General features: G+C 41.1%; 1 protein-coding gene across 1 annotated transcript; it reads left to right on the forward strand.

Annotated features, from left to right (window-relative positions):
* Positions 1–29: 29 nt before the first annotated feature.
* LOC135346674 (tudor domain-containing protein 1-like) lies at positions 30–18680 on the forward strand. The gene is made up of 15 exons (XM_064544367.1): positions 30–475; positions 6959–7163; positions 7424–7498; positions 7591–7711; positions 7759–7919; positions 14240–15682; positions 15836–15967; positions 16025–16132; positions 16190–16276; positions 16335–16505; positions 16560–16605; positions 16663–16804; positions 18008–18168; positions 18213–18269; positions 18366–18680. The coding sequence occupies exons 1-15, from the start codon at positions 167–169 to the stop codon at positions 18514–18516; spliced, it is 3369 nt and encodes a 1122-aa protein (XP_064400437.1). The 5' UTR covers positions 30–166; the 3' UTR covers positions 18517–18680.
* The last annotated feature ends 382 nt before the right edge of the window (positions 18681–19062 follow it).

A 19062-nucleotide genomic window follows, 5' to 3' on the forward strand; every position in this document is an offset into this window, starting at 1 on the left:
GAAAAGTCCTGCTTTGCTTATCTCTGAAATGAGATAGTCACGTGGGACTCCGCCAAACTTGCCTGACCACGTGGCCGGTGCATTGGAAACAAGTTCTCTCATAGCTCAGAGTTGGGTGTCTGGTTCGATCTGACATGAACTGCATGCCGTTGCAGTTTTATCAGCAATGAGTTCAAGGGTATGTCCAGCAGCAATAGCAAAGCAAAGATTGGCTGAAAAAGAAGCTGATGTTACAGAGCAACTGGAATTTGTCACCGGTTTAGTGAGGAGATTGAAGACAGATAAGAGCATCCTTGTCGCGTCATTTGAAAACCAATATGACAACCTTCACGATCAGTTTGCTGTTGTCCATGATGCACTCATCTTTAAAGAACAAAAACTTCTTCATCAGTTAAAGAATGACCTGCGGTTCATATCCACAGCAAATGACGAGCTAACTTCGTCTGCAGAAAATCTGATCAAAAAGTCACGACACGTAAGATATTTTTATTTACGATTGGCAGAGTGTTTGTACCATGTTCGTTCTACTTATAAAACAATTTATAATACGCAGGGTTCTCCCCAGAAAATTTTGTCAGAGTGATGCGAGTTTCTATAGGCTTCTAGCCATGTTTTCTTGGATTTTAATTCATGGATTTGCAAAATAATGCTTCGTTCTTGAGTTATGCCTACTTGGAATGCCATTGCAGCCTTTTCAGAAGAGCACGTAGCCAAACTTGTTTACCGAGTGTTGCTACTCAACTTAGTAGTTAGCTCTGCACTAGAACACTAGCTATTGGTAGCTGCAAGAGTGAGAAGAGAGTTGCAAATCCACAAATACCAAGCCAGGAAAACATGATTAGAAGCCTATAGAAACTCTTACTTGTACTTTATTTTTCCTTGAGCAGCTGTAGCAGTCTACACACACACAAACACACTACCGTATACGTCGCTTGCGCATGCGTACCGACGCATAACTACAAGTAACTGTGCTTAGTCTGTGCATAGATAGAGTAGAGAGGGATTGGAAACGGAAGTGATTCACGTGATGTTTTACAATTAAGTCTACGTAGTGGCTCTGGGACCATCCGCATAACTTCCGCAAAAGCCCGGGATACTTATTGTGTCCAATGCATACATCCTAGCTACCCCCATTACTGAATCACATGCCCCCTGATAGTAGGTATCAATTGGAAACAAAGAAAATATAATCTCGATTGTCGTGAAGTAGCTAGAGGTACACAGAGTGCTTTTCATGCCTGTGTTCCTATAGAACCTATGATATAGCTAAGGCTGTGTAACTAAATAGTGTCCTGTTTCCCAAATGGCCTCGAGTATGAGATGAAAGTCGATGTTTAGCAGCAGAACTGCTCGTGGACTTCTTACAGAGAGCAAAACAATTCTCATGAATTATTCCTGTTTAGCCCTCGTGTTAAAAAGTAAGCCTCGATTAAACCGCGGAAATACACGGATGGTACTTCGAGGGTACTTCCGTTTCCAATCCCTCTCTACTCTATCTATGGTCTGTGACCCGAGGCGCGTGGGCGGCCACGGGTTATAGTAGTCTGTCTGTTTGTCTGTTTGTTTGTTTGTAACGAGTATATCTACTCACCTGGATGCCATAGCACTGCGTTTGCAGCATAGGTAGTCTTCACACAACAATATCTTGGTTTAAATAGTGGCAGATTTTGATGTAAAAGCTTCTTTGTCGAGTAAAAGCGAGCAAAAGCTAAGAAGCTTAAACTTGCCACGTGGCCTTGAGTCAAGGTACGGGATCACTTCAGCTAAAAATATCTAGTCAAGGCTTGATTATGTATTTTCAGCTGAAGTGATCCCGTACCAGGAACAATTGAATACGGTCAAGAAAAAGTAGAATTGTGTGACTAAGGTTGTTGACTGACTCTGGATCCTATACGTACTCCAGCCTGGAAGGAGCCATACTTCTCTTAGTCTAAGACTCTAGGCTTCTTTGCTGTGATCCCAGTCCATGTGCACGTTGTTACTTTAGTTTTGAGTTTAGTTTTATTGCTCCTGAGTTGCTGTGCAAGTCCTACATGATAACAACATCACTATATGCACTGCATTATATTTCTGGTTGCTTTTTAATCATGTCACCAGCCGAGGGTTTGCACTTTAGTGCTCTAGTATTTCAAGGTCTATACCTATTGTGATAGAATAATTTCATAGTTATAATTTATGGACATATCCACTATACAGTACAGTATAGTATGTAAACTGATCTCCATGAAAACGTAGGCATGGTTTACCGGAACACATGCAATGCAGTGCTGGCAATCAAATCGAGGAGGTCGGACACCACTTGACCTTTCTGCTAATTATGACCTTTAATTAATCCTTTTTCACGCTCTGCTAGATCCGCCCAACTAGTGCGATAGTGGCCGTGGCACCCGAGGCAACACTAGATCTTGACTCTGTTCCTTTTTTGGTTTACTTCCCAAGCCAAATTTTTTGTTTCTTTGTTTTTCCAAACAATTGTGGCCTGTTGTGTGCTGTATTCATGTATGTATAAGGGATTATGGGGTGTTATCTGTGTCAAAATGACTATGACAATGTACACACGCGTGCATTCTATGCACATTACAATATGCATGTCAACATGCATATGCACGTTAAATATGCATGTCAACATGCATATGCACCTTACAATATGCATGTCAAAATGCATATCCTTACAATACGCATGCATGCAACATGCATATGCACCTTACAATATGCATGTCAACATGCATATGCACCTTACAATACGCATGCATGCAACATGCATATGCACCTTACAATGTGCATGCATGCCACATGTCAACATAATATATACACATTACAACATGCATATACACGTTAAACAATTATCAAGTCAATAATAATTACATAGTATGCATGTGCATGTATACTTACACATTACACAATATGCATGTATCCGGATATTGAGAGTAATTACACTGTAATTTTGTAGGCAGAAAGGGTGGAGTCTAGATTATGTGATCATTGGGTCAAAGTGCAAGTGCTCATTATATATAATAGGACTAGCACAATAAATTTATATTATCTCGTTGGCGCGAGTAATCTTGTCAGCCATTTATATCACAGCTATAACTATAGCTAGCTAGAGTCTGATATACACTGTCGGTACTTCTTCTTCTTCCTTATTTTTCTCGCCTCCAGATTTGGAGAGTAGCCAACGAGGGCAGATTACATTTAGAAGCCCACTCTCCACGTGTCGCCTTCACACTTTTTAGTAAGTTGCCCTGCTCTCTCAGCGCGCAGACATGCTCTCCTGCAGGATGCCCCAACCTGCGTCAGTGTTCACCTCCCCCACGACCCAAGGGCACTACATGACACCCTCGATCTACAATCTCCTGCAAGGCCTTGTCTGGCTGAAAGCTGCCCACGCGCAAGAGTGGCTCTTGCTCTTCATCAAAGCAAACCCGCGCTGATCTCCTTCTCACACGCACATTGGTTTAAAGCTCCACCCTCTTGCTGCGTGTTATAATACCCAATTTCAATATTCTTTTTCGTCTGCTCAATGGGTAGCCTCGACCCCAGGCCGATCCGTCTCCAATTGAACGCTAGGTCGCCTACTAGCCTCGACTCCAGCCCCTTGAATAGTGGGCCTGGTATTTACTGTTGGCGCGTGGGTGGACAATTAATTTATTATTTATCGTATTTTATCTCATTGAACGTTAAAACGGTATTTTATTTATTGTGATAAAGAACAGAAAAAAGAAAAAGGAGAGGCTACCTCTCTGTATATACTGTAGACAGAGACAGCTAAGTAAAACATCAGCTCTGTAGATTTATTCATTAACTTGAGGCTCGGATCGGATACACACTCAGGCGACAAGTTAATCTCATAAGAAATTAGTTAAACCTGTGGGTAAAATAAATGTGGATAAGTACAGTGGCTGTGACGTAACATAATGTGAGGACTACTTATTGATTTACACAATAGATTTACCATTAAAAGCACTATCCATTAATATACACACTCAAGCAACAAGTCCGGATACACACTCGAGCAACAAGTCCCTCGGATCGGATACACACAAGTCCCTCGGATTGTAAACACATTCAGGCCACACAGTTCTCGGATCAGATACCATGTACTTACTCTGTGACCAATTTTCGGCAAATGTCACAACAATACTTCCTTCCATAGAGAATGGCACTGAACGTCGAACAGACACACTAACACTTTGAAGATGGCTTCACTCAAAGAAAGAAGAGGAGAAATCACCATCACAACACTTCTTTCAGAGAGAGGTGCACTGGTCCTGTCAAGCTTCACATCAATCAAGAAAGGGAGTGTCTGGAAAGCAGATGGACTTGCTCAGGGACTTGCCGTAGCTGGTCGGTACGGTACCCACATAAACACCAGCGTACAGACACTTTAACGCCTCCAGCTGCTTGTCTTTCAAGACTAGACCTAGTTTTCCAACACAGGATAACGCGTACGCGAGAGCAGAAGAGAAGGTAGCAGCCATTACATGATATACACAACTTGGACTAGATTTCTTTTTTCAATGACATTATTATAAATGAAACGGATATCAATGTTTTACAACTAAATGTGGAATAAGAATACTGATAAATATACTACAATTTACGATTACCAAGATTCTGGGTAATTCTGGCGCATGCGTAAACAGTGTATACCAGGCCGCCTTTCTCAGCGGCCTGGAATCGAGGCTAGTCGTCTACTAGTTATTTTTCAACTTCGTTCTATTAAAAAAAAATCGGCCTGGGACCGAGGCTACTCAATGGGCTACTCTTCATTAATTGGAGGCTACAAAGAAGAAGAGTCAGTACATGTGGAGGGCTTATAAATTATTTTTACCGCGCATGCACAATCAAGTCAAGATGTCACACCTACTAACAAACTAATTATTGCGGCGTCTTTTCCAGCTCAAATTGGAGTCTTGTGGAAGAGTGTGTGCCAACCAGTCTACCAATCATTATTATATGGACATGTATATGCATATTATTGGGTGTAAGTGTATAATTATGCTGCCGGAGGTATAATTATTGACATCCCATGCATGCAGTACAATACTGTAAATGTGTATAATAAGTATATGCATGTTGTAGTATGCATATGCATGTTACATGCATGCATATTGTAACGTGCATATGCATGTTGACATGCATGCATGTTGTAATGTTCATATGCATGTTGCACATAATTATTGTAACGTGCATATGGATGTTGACATGCATATTGTAAGGTGCATATGCATGTTGACATGCATATTGTAACGTGCATATGCATGTTGACATGCATATTGTAACGTGCATATGAATGCACGCGTGTGATGTACATTGTCATAGTCATTTTGACACAGATAACACCCCATAAGGGATACGTTAAAGCTGACTGTGTATGTGCATGCATGTGTCTGTTCCAGCTATAACTGCTCAACGGTTGCAACCGTTTCTATAGGCTTCTAGCCACGTTCTCTTGGAGTTTGATTCGTGGATTAATAGCAAACTAAAGCTTCTTTCTTGAGTTATGGCTAGTTTGACTCACAGTGAAGGCTGTTGCAGTCTTTTCAGAATATCTTTCATATAGCATCATCTGTGCGTACAAACTTTCAATTCAACTTATGAGTTAGCCTTGCACTAAAGCGCTAGCTGTTTGTTAGCTACGAAACTGCATGTACTGTAGTGCCAGAAGCAGCCGTTGTGTACTCTGACCTCATTGCAGATCCACCCCAATGCAAATACTGTACTTATTTATAATACAACTTCTACATGCTTCTACCCTGAAGATCATTCATATCAAGCCATCAGATAAACCCATTAAGCTACTCTCCTATAATGACTGTTGAAATATTCGTTGTCAAAAATTGCAAAGAGCACCGCATGTACTGATGCCTCGGTGGAGGTGCCAAAGCTATACACACATTATAATTGTATCGGCAGAGCCTTGCAACTCTTTTCTGTTCTCACTCTTGCAGCTACCAATAGCCAGCGTTCTAGAGCAGAGCTATCTACTGGGTAGAGTAACAACACTCGGTGAACAAGTTTTGCTACGCACTCTTCTGAAAAGGCTGTAATGGCATTCCAAGTAGGCATAACTCGAGAAGGAAGCATTATTTTGCAATTCCACGAATTAAAATCCATGACTATAGAAGCCTATAGAAACTCTTACTTGAAGTTGCACTTGATTGATCCTTGAGCAGCTGTAGCAGTCTACACACACACACACACACAAACACACTACCATATATCTCGCTTGCGCATGCGCACCGGGGCATAATAACATAATACAACGTAACATTACAGTAGGTAGAACCTCGCAGGGTTCTCCCCAGAACATTTTGTCAGAGTGGTGTTGTTCAGCATGTGTAGCCAAAAGAGATCAACATAATTATGTCAGAGATCACTCCTGATGCATTTCAAACAAAATGTTTAATGATCTATTTTTAAATCTTGTTTTAGTTCAGCGTGGCATCGTAGTCTTCTGGGCATTGAAATTCATCTTCTGAGGAGATTAGGAGGTGCTTCCCTAGTGAAAAGCTGCAGCTTGAACTTGGAAAAAGAACAGTGATAGGAGCTTTGTGTGCTTCTCGATCTAGATTAATAATCTGCCTGATTAATAATCTGCCTGCACGTGGCATAAGTAGCCCCACCTACAAATTGTAATTGACAGTGTAAGTGGATCCACCGTGTTTGTTAAACATGCATGATTGTATAAATTAATGTGATTTGCCTCCTAATCTGACGTACACCGTCTCTCGATCCTGCTTTCTTGCTTCAACGCTCTTTGGTGATTCCTTGGCAAATCCTAACATTGCAAATGTGTTTTGAAAAGATAATGCACATGGTGATCAAATCCACACTCGTTACTTGTAATAACCAGTGTTAATAAAATAATATATGTTTGTTATTTCGTTGTGTTGAATTTTACAGAAGGAGACATGCCACAACTTCTCTGTTTCACATTCATATAACTTTTGTTTAGGTTCTTGAAAGCGTAAAAGATATGTTTGAAAAGACAGGTGACGCTGAGTTCATTGCAAATTTCAGTTCTACAATCCAGCAATTAGAGGAAGTGTTCATTAATTTGGTCTTACTTCTTAATGAAGGCTCACACATTTCAGTTCCAATCGAAAGGAATGTTCGTTTTAATCGTGTGCTCCAGTCTATTGAGGATGTCTGTTTTATTGGTGAGTAGTGGGAAATTAATGTGATACTGTATAGCGGCAAATGTTCGCTATTTGGCTCGAGAGCCCTCGAAAAAGTGTTCGCAGTTGTAATAATCACTTTTCTATACCAGGAAACCACACCCCACCCACCAAGAGCTTTGCATGAGAAATCTGGTGCGTGGGGAGTTTCAACCAGTTTAATTTTCGCGTTAACTGCTCGGCCCTAGAAAAACGCGAAATGTTGCCATTGTATGGTATGATGATTGATCTATATTTTATAGGAGAAGAAATCCTCCACAGCACTGATGCAAGTGTAACTTCTCAGTGTTCTCTTCCAGTAGCAAATCGAAAACCAGGTTAGTGTATTGAAATAGTCTTATACATGTGTTTTTTCTCCCAATGACATCTTTGTATAGTTCAATTTCCTCCTATAACTGTCTTCCTTTAGATCGCATTAGTTTGACGTGCGGAGAACATCTAGAAGTAGTTGTGACAAATGTTTTAGATCCAGAAAACATATGTGTTCAACCATATGGCAACGACTTGGTGGAGCTCATGACAAAATTGGGGTAAGCTTCAAATTTTCCGTGTTTTGTTGTCATATGAAAAAGTGTAGCATGTATTACGAAGATTTAGCCAGTTACGGGGAGTGTGGAGGACTCCAAAAAGCTCCCCAGGTCGGTGACTTCTGCTGTGCAAAGTTTACTCAAGATGACTGTTGGTATCGAGCGGTTGTCAGTGCTGTGGATCCCATTTACACAAGAGAAGGAAGAGAAGGTATCGTCTTGGTGGCTCATTGTTATGCCTCAGTGCGCTTACGCAAGCTAGGTATACGGTAGTGTGTCTGTGTGTAGACTGCTACAGCTGCTTAATGATCAATGAAACTTCTAGTCATGTTTCTTGGATTTCAATTCGTGGATTATGCTTCGTTCTCGAGTTATGCCTAGTTTTGCTTACTTGGAATGCCGTTGCAGCCTTTTTAGAAAAGTGCGTAGAAAACCTTGTCAGGGGCGTAGCCAGGGGGGTGCTAGGGGTGCTCGAGCACCCCCAACCAGCCTGAGTCAAGTATACAAATCACAGAGAAATGTATCTGATTATCCAGCTGAGCACCCCTTCTCTTCCAGATCTTGCTGCAGCTAGTATAGCAAGGAAAACGATTCAGTCTCTAAACTGTGAGCTATTCTGGCTTAAATCTATGAACTAGTTCTCTTTTGTGATCGTGGCCAGCTTCTCTAAAGGTTCAGCCACGCCCTACTTGGCAGATAAGTTAATTATGACGTCACTAATAAGAGGTGTGGCTTCCGGTGAACCAAATTTTGGCGCTTCGCGCCCTCTTTCATTTATGGTAGCACCCCTTTCTCCAAAATCCTGGCTACGCCCCTGCTTGTCTATACTCTACTTAGTACAGTAGTTAGCTCTGCACTAGAACGCTAGCCATTAGTAGCTGCAAGAGTGAGAAGAGAGCTGCAAGGCCTGCAGCGCTGATGCAGCCATTAATTTTAGCCGCATCAATCCTTTTTAACAACAATCATGGTCATTCATTACCCACTTATTGAGTTGCTGCGATTCCTGCAAAATTATTAATGCAAAAATGTTCATTATGCATAAAAGCTATTGCTAATAGTTAGTAGCTTTATGGTATGTAGCTTAGACACCTCCACCTAGCATCAGCACCAGCGGTGCTTTCATTTTTTTATGCCTCGAGGCGTAGCTGTGTGTGTGTGTGTGTGTCTGTCTATTTCAGCTGTAACTGCTCAATGATTGCAATGTGACGAAATATAACTGGCTTCTAGCCATGTTCTCATTTCGTGGATTTGCACACTACCGTAGAAACTAGATTATTAGCACTTACTCGACTATGAGCATATCTTTATTGTAAACGCATGCTCAACTGCAGGCTTTTTATACTCGAATTGAAGCGCTTTTCTAATTATGCGAAGGTTATTAGTGAAATTTTAGAATTGATTCACCTAATTTTGTTTATCTATGAGCTAGTTAGCTTGTACAGTGCATGATAGCTATATAGCTGGTGATATTCACCTTGAAGGACTCTCTGGGCATGCTGTTACCTTGTCTGATCATGCTGAGAGAATGTGAGACATGGGTGAGGTCCTTTTATTCCAAGTTCCTGGTTAATATGAGAATATAAATTTGTGAAATGAACTGCAGCATAATAGTATATGATATAGATCCAGTCAGGGTTGCCTGCTTGCCTTGTTTTCAAGTTATAATATAAATTTGTGAAATGAACTGTAACATATAGTACAGTAGAACCTCGCTAATCCGAATAAAGCGGGACCAGACCCCATCCGAATACATTAAATTTCCGGATTAACAGATGTCATTATGAATATCATTAACGAAGACATTTTTGTACATTGTACATGTATTATGATATTACTGTGGCCAGAAGGGAAGCTGCTAGCTAGAATAGTCATTTCTCTCCAATACAGTGAGCTTGTGAGCTCTCTCTTCGTTTTCTTTGCAGTGGCCATTGTCTTGAGCAGTTTATCAATAAAATTATTGCTGATTCAGCTAACAATTTACATTGCGCATGCGCAATACTCTATTCTACTGACAGCCCCTCCTCTTTTCAGTTTGCCATTTTGTCCAGATTTGCGAGGTTTCGGATTAAAGGGGTCCGGATTAGCGAGGTTCTACTGTATAATGAAAGCACCCCGGGTGCTGATGCCTCGGTGGAGGTGCCAAAGCTACTAAGCTACACACATTGATTATAATTATCATGATAATTTACTCCATGCAAAATCCAGGGAAACTCAAGGAGTGGGTAATGATCGACCATGATTGTTGTTAAAAACGATCGATGCCAAAAGTTCATGCCTAAAATTAATGGCTGCAAGTCAGCAGAGCCTTGCAGTTCTCTTCTCACTCTTGCAGCTACCAATAGCTAGTGTTCTAGTGCAGAGCTAAGTACTAAGTAGAGTAGCAACACTCGGTAAACAAGTTTGGCTACCTGCTCTTCTGAAAAGGCTGCAATGGCATTCTAAGTAAGGTAAGCAAAACTAGGCATAACTCGAGAACGAAGCATTATTTTGGATTTATTTTGCAAATCCACGAATTAAAATCCAAGTAAACACGACTAGAAGCCTATAGAAACTCTTAATTCATCTTTGAGCAGTGTAGCAGTCTACACAGACACACACACAAACACACTACCGTATACCTCGCTTGCGCATGCGCACCGAGGCATAATTATGATAATATAGATCCAGTTAGGGTTGCCTGCTTGCCTTGCTTGCTCACTTTCTAGTCAGCTTGCGAGTCAGCTCTCATCACAGAGACATCTGATTGCTGGGTGGGCTCGAAATGGCTGCATTATACTCGAATATAAGCGTATAGAGCTCTGCTATTGACCCCAAAAGCGCGTATGCGCTAATAATCCAGTTTCTACGGTAAAGCGTTTTTGAATTGCGGCTAGTTTTACTTACAGTAAAGGCTGTTGCAGTCTCTTCAAAATATTTGTTGGCATCAAATGTTCACACAAACATTCTAGAAGAGCCAGAGATAAGAGATCATCTCATAAATTATTATCATCATTCTAGGTATCACACACAATTTTAATTGTAAGTAGATCACGATCATCTATACTGAAAGCGTGTCAACTCTAATGTATAATTATGCCTGACATACCCCTGTGAATTATGACGTACATGTACTCGGTGAATTAAAGACTGTGTCCTTCATTTATTGCTGATTCAGCTAAAACGAAGCTTTGTCCACGCTTTTTACCAGCAATTGTGTATAATAATATCTCAAACTGCTTAAATCTTTAGCTCTAATTCCGGAGTCCTAAACGCTCCTTTAAGCACTTACTTTTTAGTGTAGTAGTTAGTTCTAAGGCCTTCAATTATTGCTGATTCAGCTGACACAGTAATATGCGGAAGGAGCCGTTCCTTCAACTAAAGGTGAGATTTTCTATAAAACATAGTTTTCTATTACATGTAAAAGTACTCTACGTAGTGCAAATGTCTCCTTCCGCATATTACTGTGTGTACTAGCCTTAGAACTAACTACTACACTAAAAAGTAAGTGCTTCAAGAAGCGTTTAGGACTCCGGAATTAGAGCTAAAGATTTAAGCAGTTCGAGATCCATCTTTATGCAAAATTACTGATAAAAAGCAGGGGCGTAGCTACCATTGTTTCCTGGTTGCCCAGAACCCCCCCCAGGAGCTGCCGAGAAAATTGGGCAGGGCTCCCCTATAATTGAAATCATGCAGCCCTGCCCATCTTTTCATGCACGTGGCTGCAAATCAATCATCAGAGCTAGAGATGGCACCATGAAGCGTTTCACTTTGGCTTTGTCTCAGCTAGCTAGCTACCTCAAATAAAGAAGACCAAGACTTAAGTTCTAGTATCAATCCCAGTATTCTCAGACTCGGCTCTAAGCACAACTTTATTATGCCTCGAGGCGTAGCCGCACGAGGGATACGGTAAAGCTGACTGTGTGTGTGTCTGTCTGTCTGTGTGTGTGTGTGTGTATTCCAGCTATAACTGCTCAACAGTTACAATGCGATGAAAACTAACAGCTTCTATAGGCTTCTAGCCACGTTCTCTTGGATTTTGATTCGTGGATTAGCAAACTAAAGCTTCTTTCTCGAGTTATGGCTAGTTTGACTCACATTGAAGGCTGTTGCAGTCTCTTCAGGATCTTTCATAGCATCATCTGTCCTCACAAACTTTCTATTCAACATATGAGTTAGCCTTGCACTCAAGCGCTAGCTTTTTGTTAGCTACAATACTCAGAAAATATCTGTTAAAACAGCTAGCTAGCAGTAGCCATTATTGGACACACCCTTATATGGATGTAATGCGCATGCGCGCTCATTCCCCACGTGTGTAGTGTCTTCTTCTGGCTCCCTCAGAATCTCGGGACGCTGCTCTGCGGGTAGGAGTGCCTTCTTTGCCCTGAATTCTGTGGGCGCGAGGTTCGGCTGCCTCCACCCAATCACCTCTCACAAGCTTTATTCCTCACTCTGCCTTCCAATTATGCTCTATGGATCAGAACTCTGGTCCCTAACAAAGAGCGATCTCAACATGTTGGAGAGAACTCACAGGAAACTACTTCGCACAATTCAAGGCCTGCCTACAAGATGTCCGTCACTCGCCCTCACCAGCCTTATTGGCTCGTTGGAGATCTCGGCATTGGTGGACTGCAGACAGCTCTGTTTTATTAACTCTATCGGATGCATGTCTTCAGAAGATCTCCCGAAAAAGATTATGGTAGAAAGACTTCTCGCCGACTCTCCATCAGGTCTCTTAAAAACATGGTCCACACTAGTCTTATCTCGTTGCTACCCTTCACTCTCGTCTATGATCTCAAACGGGAAAAACAAAGGGTCTTTTAAGACTGCTGCAAAGAAATCTGCACTAGTCACACAATACGTCAAGATGACGGACACATGCACAAATCTCCCTATCTCATCCCTCCCCGCCCTTCTAGGTCGCCCTTCGATGCTATGGTCATGCTGTCAGCTGGATCGTTCTATGCATGGCCCCTCAAATTTCAGAATCAGGCTCCTAGTGGGCTGTGACGGGCTCGAGCTGGATGCGTCCAGGTTTAGATATCGCAACAGAGGAAATATCTCTCCCGGTGATGGATCGTGCAAACTATGCAACACTGAAGAAGAATCACCTTCACACTTTTTAGTAAGTTGCCCTGCTCTCTCAATGCGCAGACTTGCTCTCCTGCAGGATGCCCCATCCTGCATCAGTGTTCACCTCCCCCACGACCCAAGGGCACTACATGACACCCTCTACAATCTCCTGCAAGGCCTTGTCTGGCTGAAAGCTGCCCATGCGCAAGAGTGGCTCTTGCTCTTCATCAAAGATCTAAGGCAAACCCGCGCTGATCTCCTTCTCACAAGCACATTGGTTTAAAGCTCCACCCTCTTACTGCGTGTTATAATAATACCCATTTTCAATATTCTTTTTCGTCTGCCCAATGGGCTACTCTTCATTATTTGGAGGCTACAAAGAAGAAGAAGAAGAAGTGAGAAAATAATATCCAGATCCAGATCCTCCTGGCAGAATCAAGCCACAAAACACTACCATATAACAATATAGATAACAATATGCATGTACACAGGTCTTTTCTTCTTAGATATTATATACACTGAACTACAGATCCTGGAAGAATCAATTTTCTTCTTTCTTGAGGTCCTGGTAAGCCACATAATACAATAAATAACAACAATAGATGCATGTAAATAAGTCTTTTCTTCTCAGTGACTTTATATAGATAAGCTAACTTTAATATAAAATTACTCTAATACTTTAGAGTGAAAGCAAAAACATGGCGAGAGGCATTAGCACAGCGCCAGCTTGAACACTAGTTCAGGAAGTATAAGTTTAGAACAATCTCAGCCACATGAAACCTCTCAGGTAAATGACATTTAATTGTGCTCAGCTAGACTAGCAATACACAATTAATTAACACCTGCCTTTTAGTATGTCTATAGCTAGCTAGCTAGCTAGCTTCTCACAAACACATGTAAAAAAAGTCAATGAGCAGTAGGTGTGCCCCAATCAAGAGGGTGTGGCACCGGAAGTGGGCGTGGTCTAAAAATTTCCCGGCGCTACTGCGCCGCTGATTTTTCTAAGGAAACCCTGAAAAGCATGGACAGAGCTTCGTTTTCACTTGTAGTTCTACAGGTGATTAAAGATAAAGTAGAAGTAACTAACGTGGATCTGATTACTAAATCTAGCACTGTATATCACACTTCTAACATGCAGAACAAGTCGACTTCCTTACCATCTGACTTGAATTAATACATGTATGTGTGTTCTTTCAGACGACATAAAAGAGAGAGTAGAAGTACGTAAGTATGTATAAGCTCACAACAAACGTGGATCTAAACTAACACGTACTACACACCTCACTTCCAACTGGACAAGTCAACTGTCTGATCCTCTATCGGACGGTTACTACATTTTTGTACCTCTTTCATTTACTTGCAACATAAACAAATCAGAGCTTCCCACCAGGCGCCTGCGTATATTATATACGTATGCCCTAGTTAGGTGTGATTTTGTGCATTACATAACACTTATTTCATTATTAATCGTTGTCATTGCAGGCACTTCCAGTGTGTGTGTAAAAGTTCAGTATATTGACTATGGAAACCAGGAGCAAGTGCCTCTTAGTCGTTTAAGGGTACTGGAGGAATCTTTTTATGATCTTCCTTGTCAAGCATTGTCTTGCTTTCTCGCTGGTATAAAGCCTGCTTCCCACTCGTGGAGAGGACGCTGCAAGATCGAAAAACAGGTGTCCAACCAGTGGTTGCAACATCTTCTGTTAGGGAACAAAGTGGAAATGTGTGTGACTGGCGATGATCATGATCAGTATGGAGTCGATATTCTGATAGAAAAAGAGGTGTTGCTGAGTGCAGAAAGGCATGCTAGCTTTCCTGTTTCTGTTCATGCTATCCTGCAGTTACCGGAGCTTGAGCAACAGGGCTCACTCGTTAGGCTTAGCTCATTTCTTTGCTGTGTTGGGATTGCAGAAACAGTGCCTATTTGTCATCCTATGGTTATGTCTCCTTGTCTGGAAACAACGGAAGCTGATACAGAAGCAATTAGCAGAACGTCATCTGAATATCTGCTCAGTACTTGTGCTGTTGAAATTACATGCTGCATCCCTGAAGAAGACACCAACATAAAATTAATACCCAATGATCATAGCCGCAAAGCTGAAACTCTCCTCTCTCACAAAGAACAGGTTATTGATTGCAACTCCACGAAAGAAGATGTCGTAGCTGGCAGTGAAGTAGCCTATGATGACAAGAAAGCAAAAGACACCCTTAAAAGCTACGTGGGTCTGCAAAATCCCAGAAATCTACCGGCTGAAGGGGGACTATCTGCTGATCACAACATCACGAAAGAAGATATCACTGACACGGAGCTAGGCAGTGATCAAAAGAAACTACCTGTTGATCTTAACAACGCCAGAGTGTTAGCCGACGCGGAGGTTCTTGAAGAGCCAAGCGATGTTTTGATGGCAGGCAAACTGAAACCACTTTCCGTAAAATTAGGTGCTATGTCTGATGTTGTTGTACTTGTTTCTCATGTTGTGAGCTCAAAAGAGTTTTATGTACATCCCATCCAGGCAGATGTGGCACTAAGTGTTGCACACTTATCAGAGTCGCTCACTAACCATTTGTCTTTTCAAGTGAATCAACGGCGTCTTAAGCATATTGCAAGCATTTCCAATGACGCTGAACCCGTTCTTTGTTGTGTTCAATGCCCAGAAGACAAACAATGGTATCGTGCAGTGATTTTATCCCCTCTTCAAGATAGTGTATCTTGTTCAGTTCGGTTGCTTGACTTTGGAGAACGCATCAGCGTACCATATGATTGTTTGTTTGAACTGGATGAAAAATTTTGTTGCTACCCTGCTCAAGCTGTTCACTGCTCAGTGTTCTTTGATGGACACCTGTATCCAGATTCTGAATTAGATGAGAGAATCTGCAATTATTTGAAAGAATGTGTCGCAAAAAAGCAGTTAGTGGCTTGTGTTAAGGGTAAGTGTACATGTATGCAACAACTGACCACTAATTAATGTCATGTTTATGCGTATAATAATATGATAATAGTGCTCTAACGTTGATGTAGCATCAGAGTTTGTACACCGCTTTTGCTTAGCAGTTATCCCACCTACATTTCACTCAAAATAGGAAGCAAAAATGATTCCAACGTCGCTGTCGAGTATGGCACAGTCCTCACTGTGGATATTATAGACACCAGTGGCGAAAAAGATGTGCATGTTGCTCATGATCTGCCACAACTGTGCAAGAATGAGTTGGCTGGTATATAGGGATATTGTTTCTTGGTGAAAACTAATAATATTATTACATTCTTACTAGGACATAAGAAGTTGAGTACTTGGAATCCAATGGAGCGAGATTACCTAGCCTTGAGGAACAACTACAAAATTGATGATGAAGATGTAGAGTTAACGTTGTCTGGATACAGTAAGAAATTCTATAGACATTACAGACCCACTTTGTACACTTATGTTATTTGTACAGAAAGTAGAAATCGCCCATGTCGCTTTTTCCATACAAAAAGAGGCTGTGACATGGGAGACAACTGCTCATACCTGCATCTACAAGAAGGTCTGAAGGATGCATGCATAAGTCATCTTACCTGTCAATCATGTGTTGGTCTCATCAGGTGTCTCCGACAAGCAGTTGGAAGAAGTATTTACTGCTACTGACCAAATTCATCTTCCTGTTGTGGATTCAGTAGTGGGTGTCGTAGTCACTGCTATAGTGTCACCTATAAGATTCTTTGTTCAAATGCCAAAGGGATCGAAGTCAGTTTTGAGCAAATCCATAGAAGAAGGTGAGTAACGTATATGTTAATTTAGTTTTTTATGGAGTCAGTATAATTATATAGAGGATGGTACTGGAAATTGCTTTGTGAAGTTGCTTAAAGAAATGAGGTAAAATTCCAGGATTGTCATTAATTTGTAGCATTGATTGTAGGCATGTGTCTGTAGAATATACTACAATCAACATGTGTTCTCTGAAAGAAGTGTGACATTGCCAGATTTGGGGGAAATTGTGGCTGTTCGTTATGAGTGGGATGAGGATTGGTACAGAGCTAGGGTGGTAAACCCATCTTCTGCTGGAAAAACTAAGGTGCCGTATGTGACTTTACTGGAATTATTTTTTTCTGGCGCTTATAAAAAGGCTTGTTTGAGACATCAAAACAATCATCCTGCATCTTTGACTCTTCAAACTTCTAAACAGTTGTGTAACCCATAGCTACAGTCAACAGGGTTTCATACAGAATTTTTAGCTGGGAGGGGAAACGTTTAATTGAGGGGGGTCTGGGGGTCCTCTCCCGGAAGGAATGGGTATCTGAGGTGCAATTTGAGTTTTTTGTGTGCTTCAAACCATACATTTTACTAGTCTATATTAATATAGTTTATTGAGGAGATTGTAGACATTTTTATGGAGAAAAGTCAGACATTTTTATTATGACATCATTAATTTTCAGATTTCTAGGGGAGGGGGATTTGGCTGGGGGTGGGAAATCCCACGGCGCCCCCCCCCCCCTCCCTCTGTATGTAACCCTGGTCAATGAATGCTGTTCACGAGTCAGTCACTCAGCTCTCTCAACAGTGCAGCTAGCCAGTGAAACTGAGCTAGACCATGCCCATTATTTTTCTCTACAAATTCTATACTAGCTGTAGAACATAAGTGCCAACATAATTTAGGCGCCAGCTGGACTGGACTGAATGCAATTTTTGGGTTCTAAAAGATGCACAACTCAGAAGTGGAATAAATTTTTTCTAGCGCTGTAATTACATCAATTACGGTACTATAAATTAAATGGATATGAAACGACCGTAGTACTTGTATATATACAGTTAGTATGCGGAATTCTGCTGTTTTCTCAGGCGGCATGCCTCGATCCATGCAGCACCCTAGATATGCTTGGCTCAGAAGAGGGAGGTCACAATTAACCTTGGGCACTGAACTGAACACTTAACGATTCATCCTTTCTATCTTGATTACTCTGTATGACACGCCTAGTGCCTAACATATGTGGCATTCCTTAATGAGTAGGTACATGTGTCCAGTAACGGAGTAATAAAAATGAATCTTTCAGGTAATAATTATTAGTGACTATGCTAATTGTGTCCTCCCTCCTCTGTGCTTGGCCTTAGCAAAATGCCTGGATCAGAGATGTAGATAGGGTTAGCACCCATCATGGTAACAAATGTTATTATGGAAACGACCAACAACCCTGTAGCGTTGTAAGATCGATTAGCTTATGCCCGCTAATGTTTAGAAGGCCACAGAATGTAATTGTTGTTATTGTTTTTTTTATTGCAGGTTTTCTATGTGGACTACGGTCATTTTGGCTTAGTCCGTGATGAGGACATCAGGAGTATCAAACCTAACTTTCTTGTGGTGCCTTTCCAAGCTATTGAATGTTATCTAGTTGGGCTTGATATTCCTCCTGCTGCCAATCGTGTGATTAGGAAAGAAGCAAAGTAAGTGCATTTTATGTTAGTAATAATACTTTATATTAAAACAGAGAGTACTTTGAACACTTGGTAACTGGACAAGTTCTTATGGCAAAGGTTGTCATTAGGTGAGTATTATAGTTTATAATTATGTGAATATTATAGTTTATAGTTTATAATTATGTTCATGTATGGTTGGGTGTTCAATGACATTCTTTCAATAGATTGGGAGATGTCCTTGGCTTGGAGTTGTATTCGAATGTTCACATAAATGAAAAACTAGCGAAACAAGGAATTCTGAAGAGAACTTGCACTAGTGTTTCAAGTTTTGAGGATCAGGATAATAACGAGGAACTGTTACTAACCCCTGGTTAAATCTTTGACTGTTTTTAGCTGATAGTTTTTTCTAACTTTCAATGAAATTCACTGTCGTGAGCAGCCAGCTCTGAATGGCTGAGGTATTTGCTGAATCACATTATCAATGGTTTATATATGTTTACGCATATTTCCTATCTAGTATAATACAGTTTTGCCATGAAGTCTAGTATCGTTTAACAGCCCTAAAGTTGGCACCCCAGGGATTTTGCGTATACATACTTGTAAGAGATGAAGAAAGGGCCAAGCATACTCATTGGAAAAAAGGACGTATTTAGTGAGATTCGTCAGTGTGTCTACTAAAGGAGTTCGAGACAAGCTTTCAGTAGTTTATTTCAGACCGCTATACAGCAGTAGTAAAACTCAATAGGGTTCCTAAAAACATAGCATACCAATGTACTTCTGTATAAAAACTCTGTTGTAGGGATTATCAAAACAAGCCAGAAATTTGATTTTTCAAGCATCCATGCACCTATTACGAGTCACATTAATACCCTGCCGGCATGTGTACACAGGGTGACGTGAGCAATTCGCTCACAAGGCTTT

The sequence above is a fragment of the Halichondria panicea genome, chromosome 13 (genome assembly GCF_963675165.1).
Source record: "Halichondria panicea chromosome 13, odHalPani1.1, whole genome shotgun sequence".
Lineage (NCBI taxonomy): Eukaryota > Metazoa > Porifera > Demospongiae > Suberitida > Halichondriidae > Halichondria > Halichondria panicea.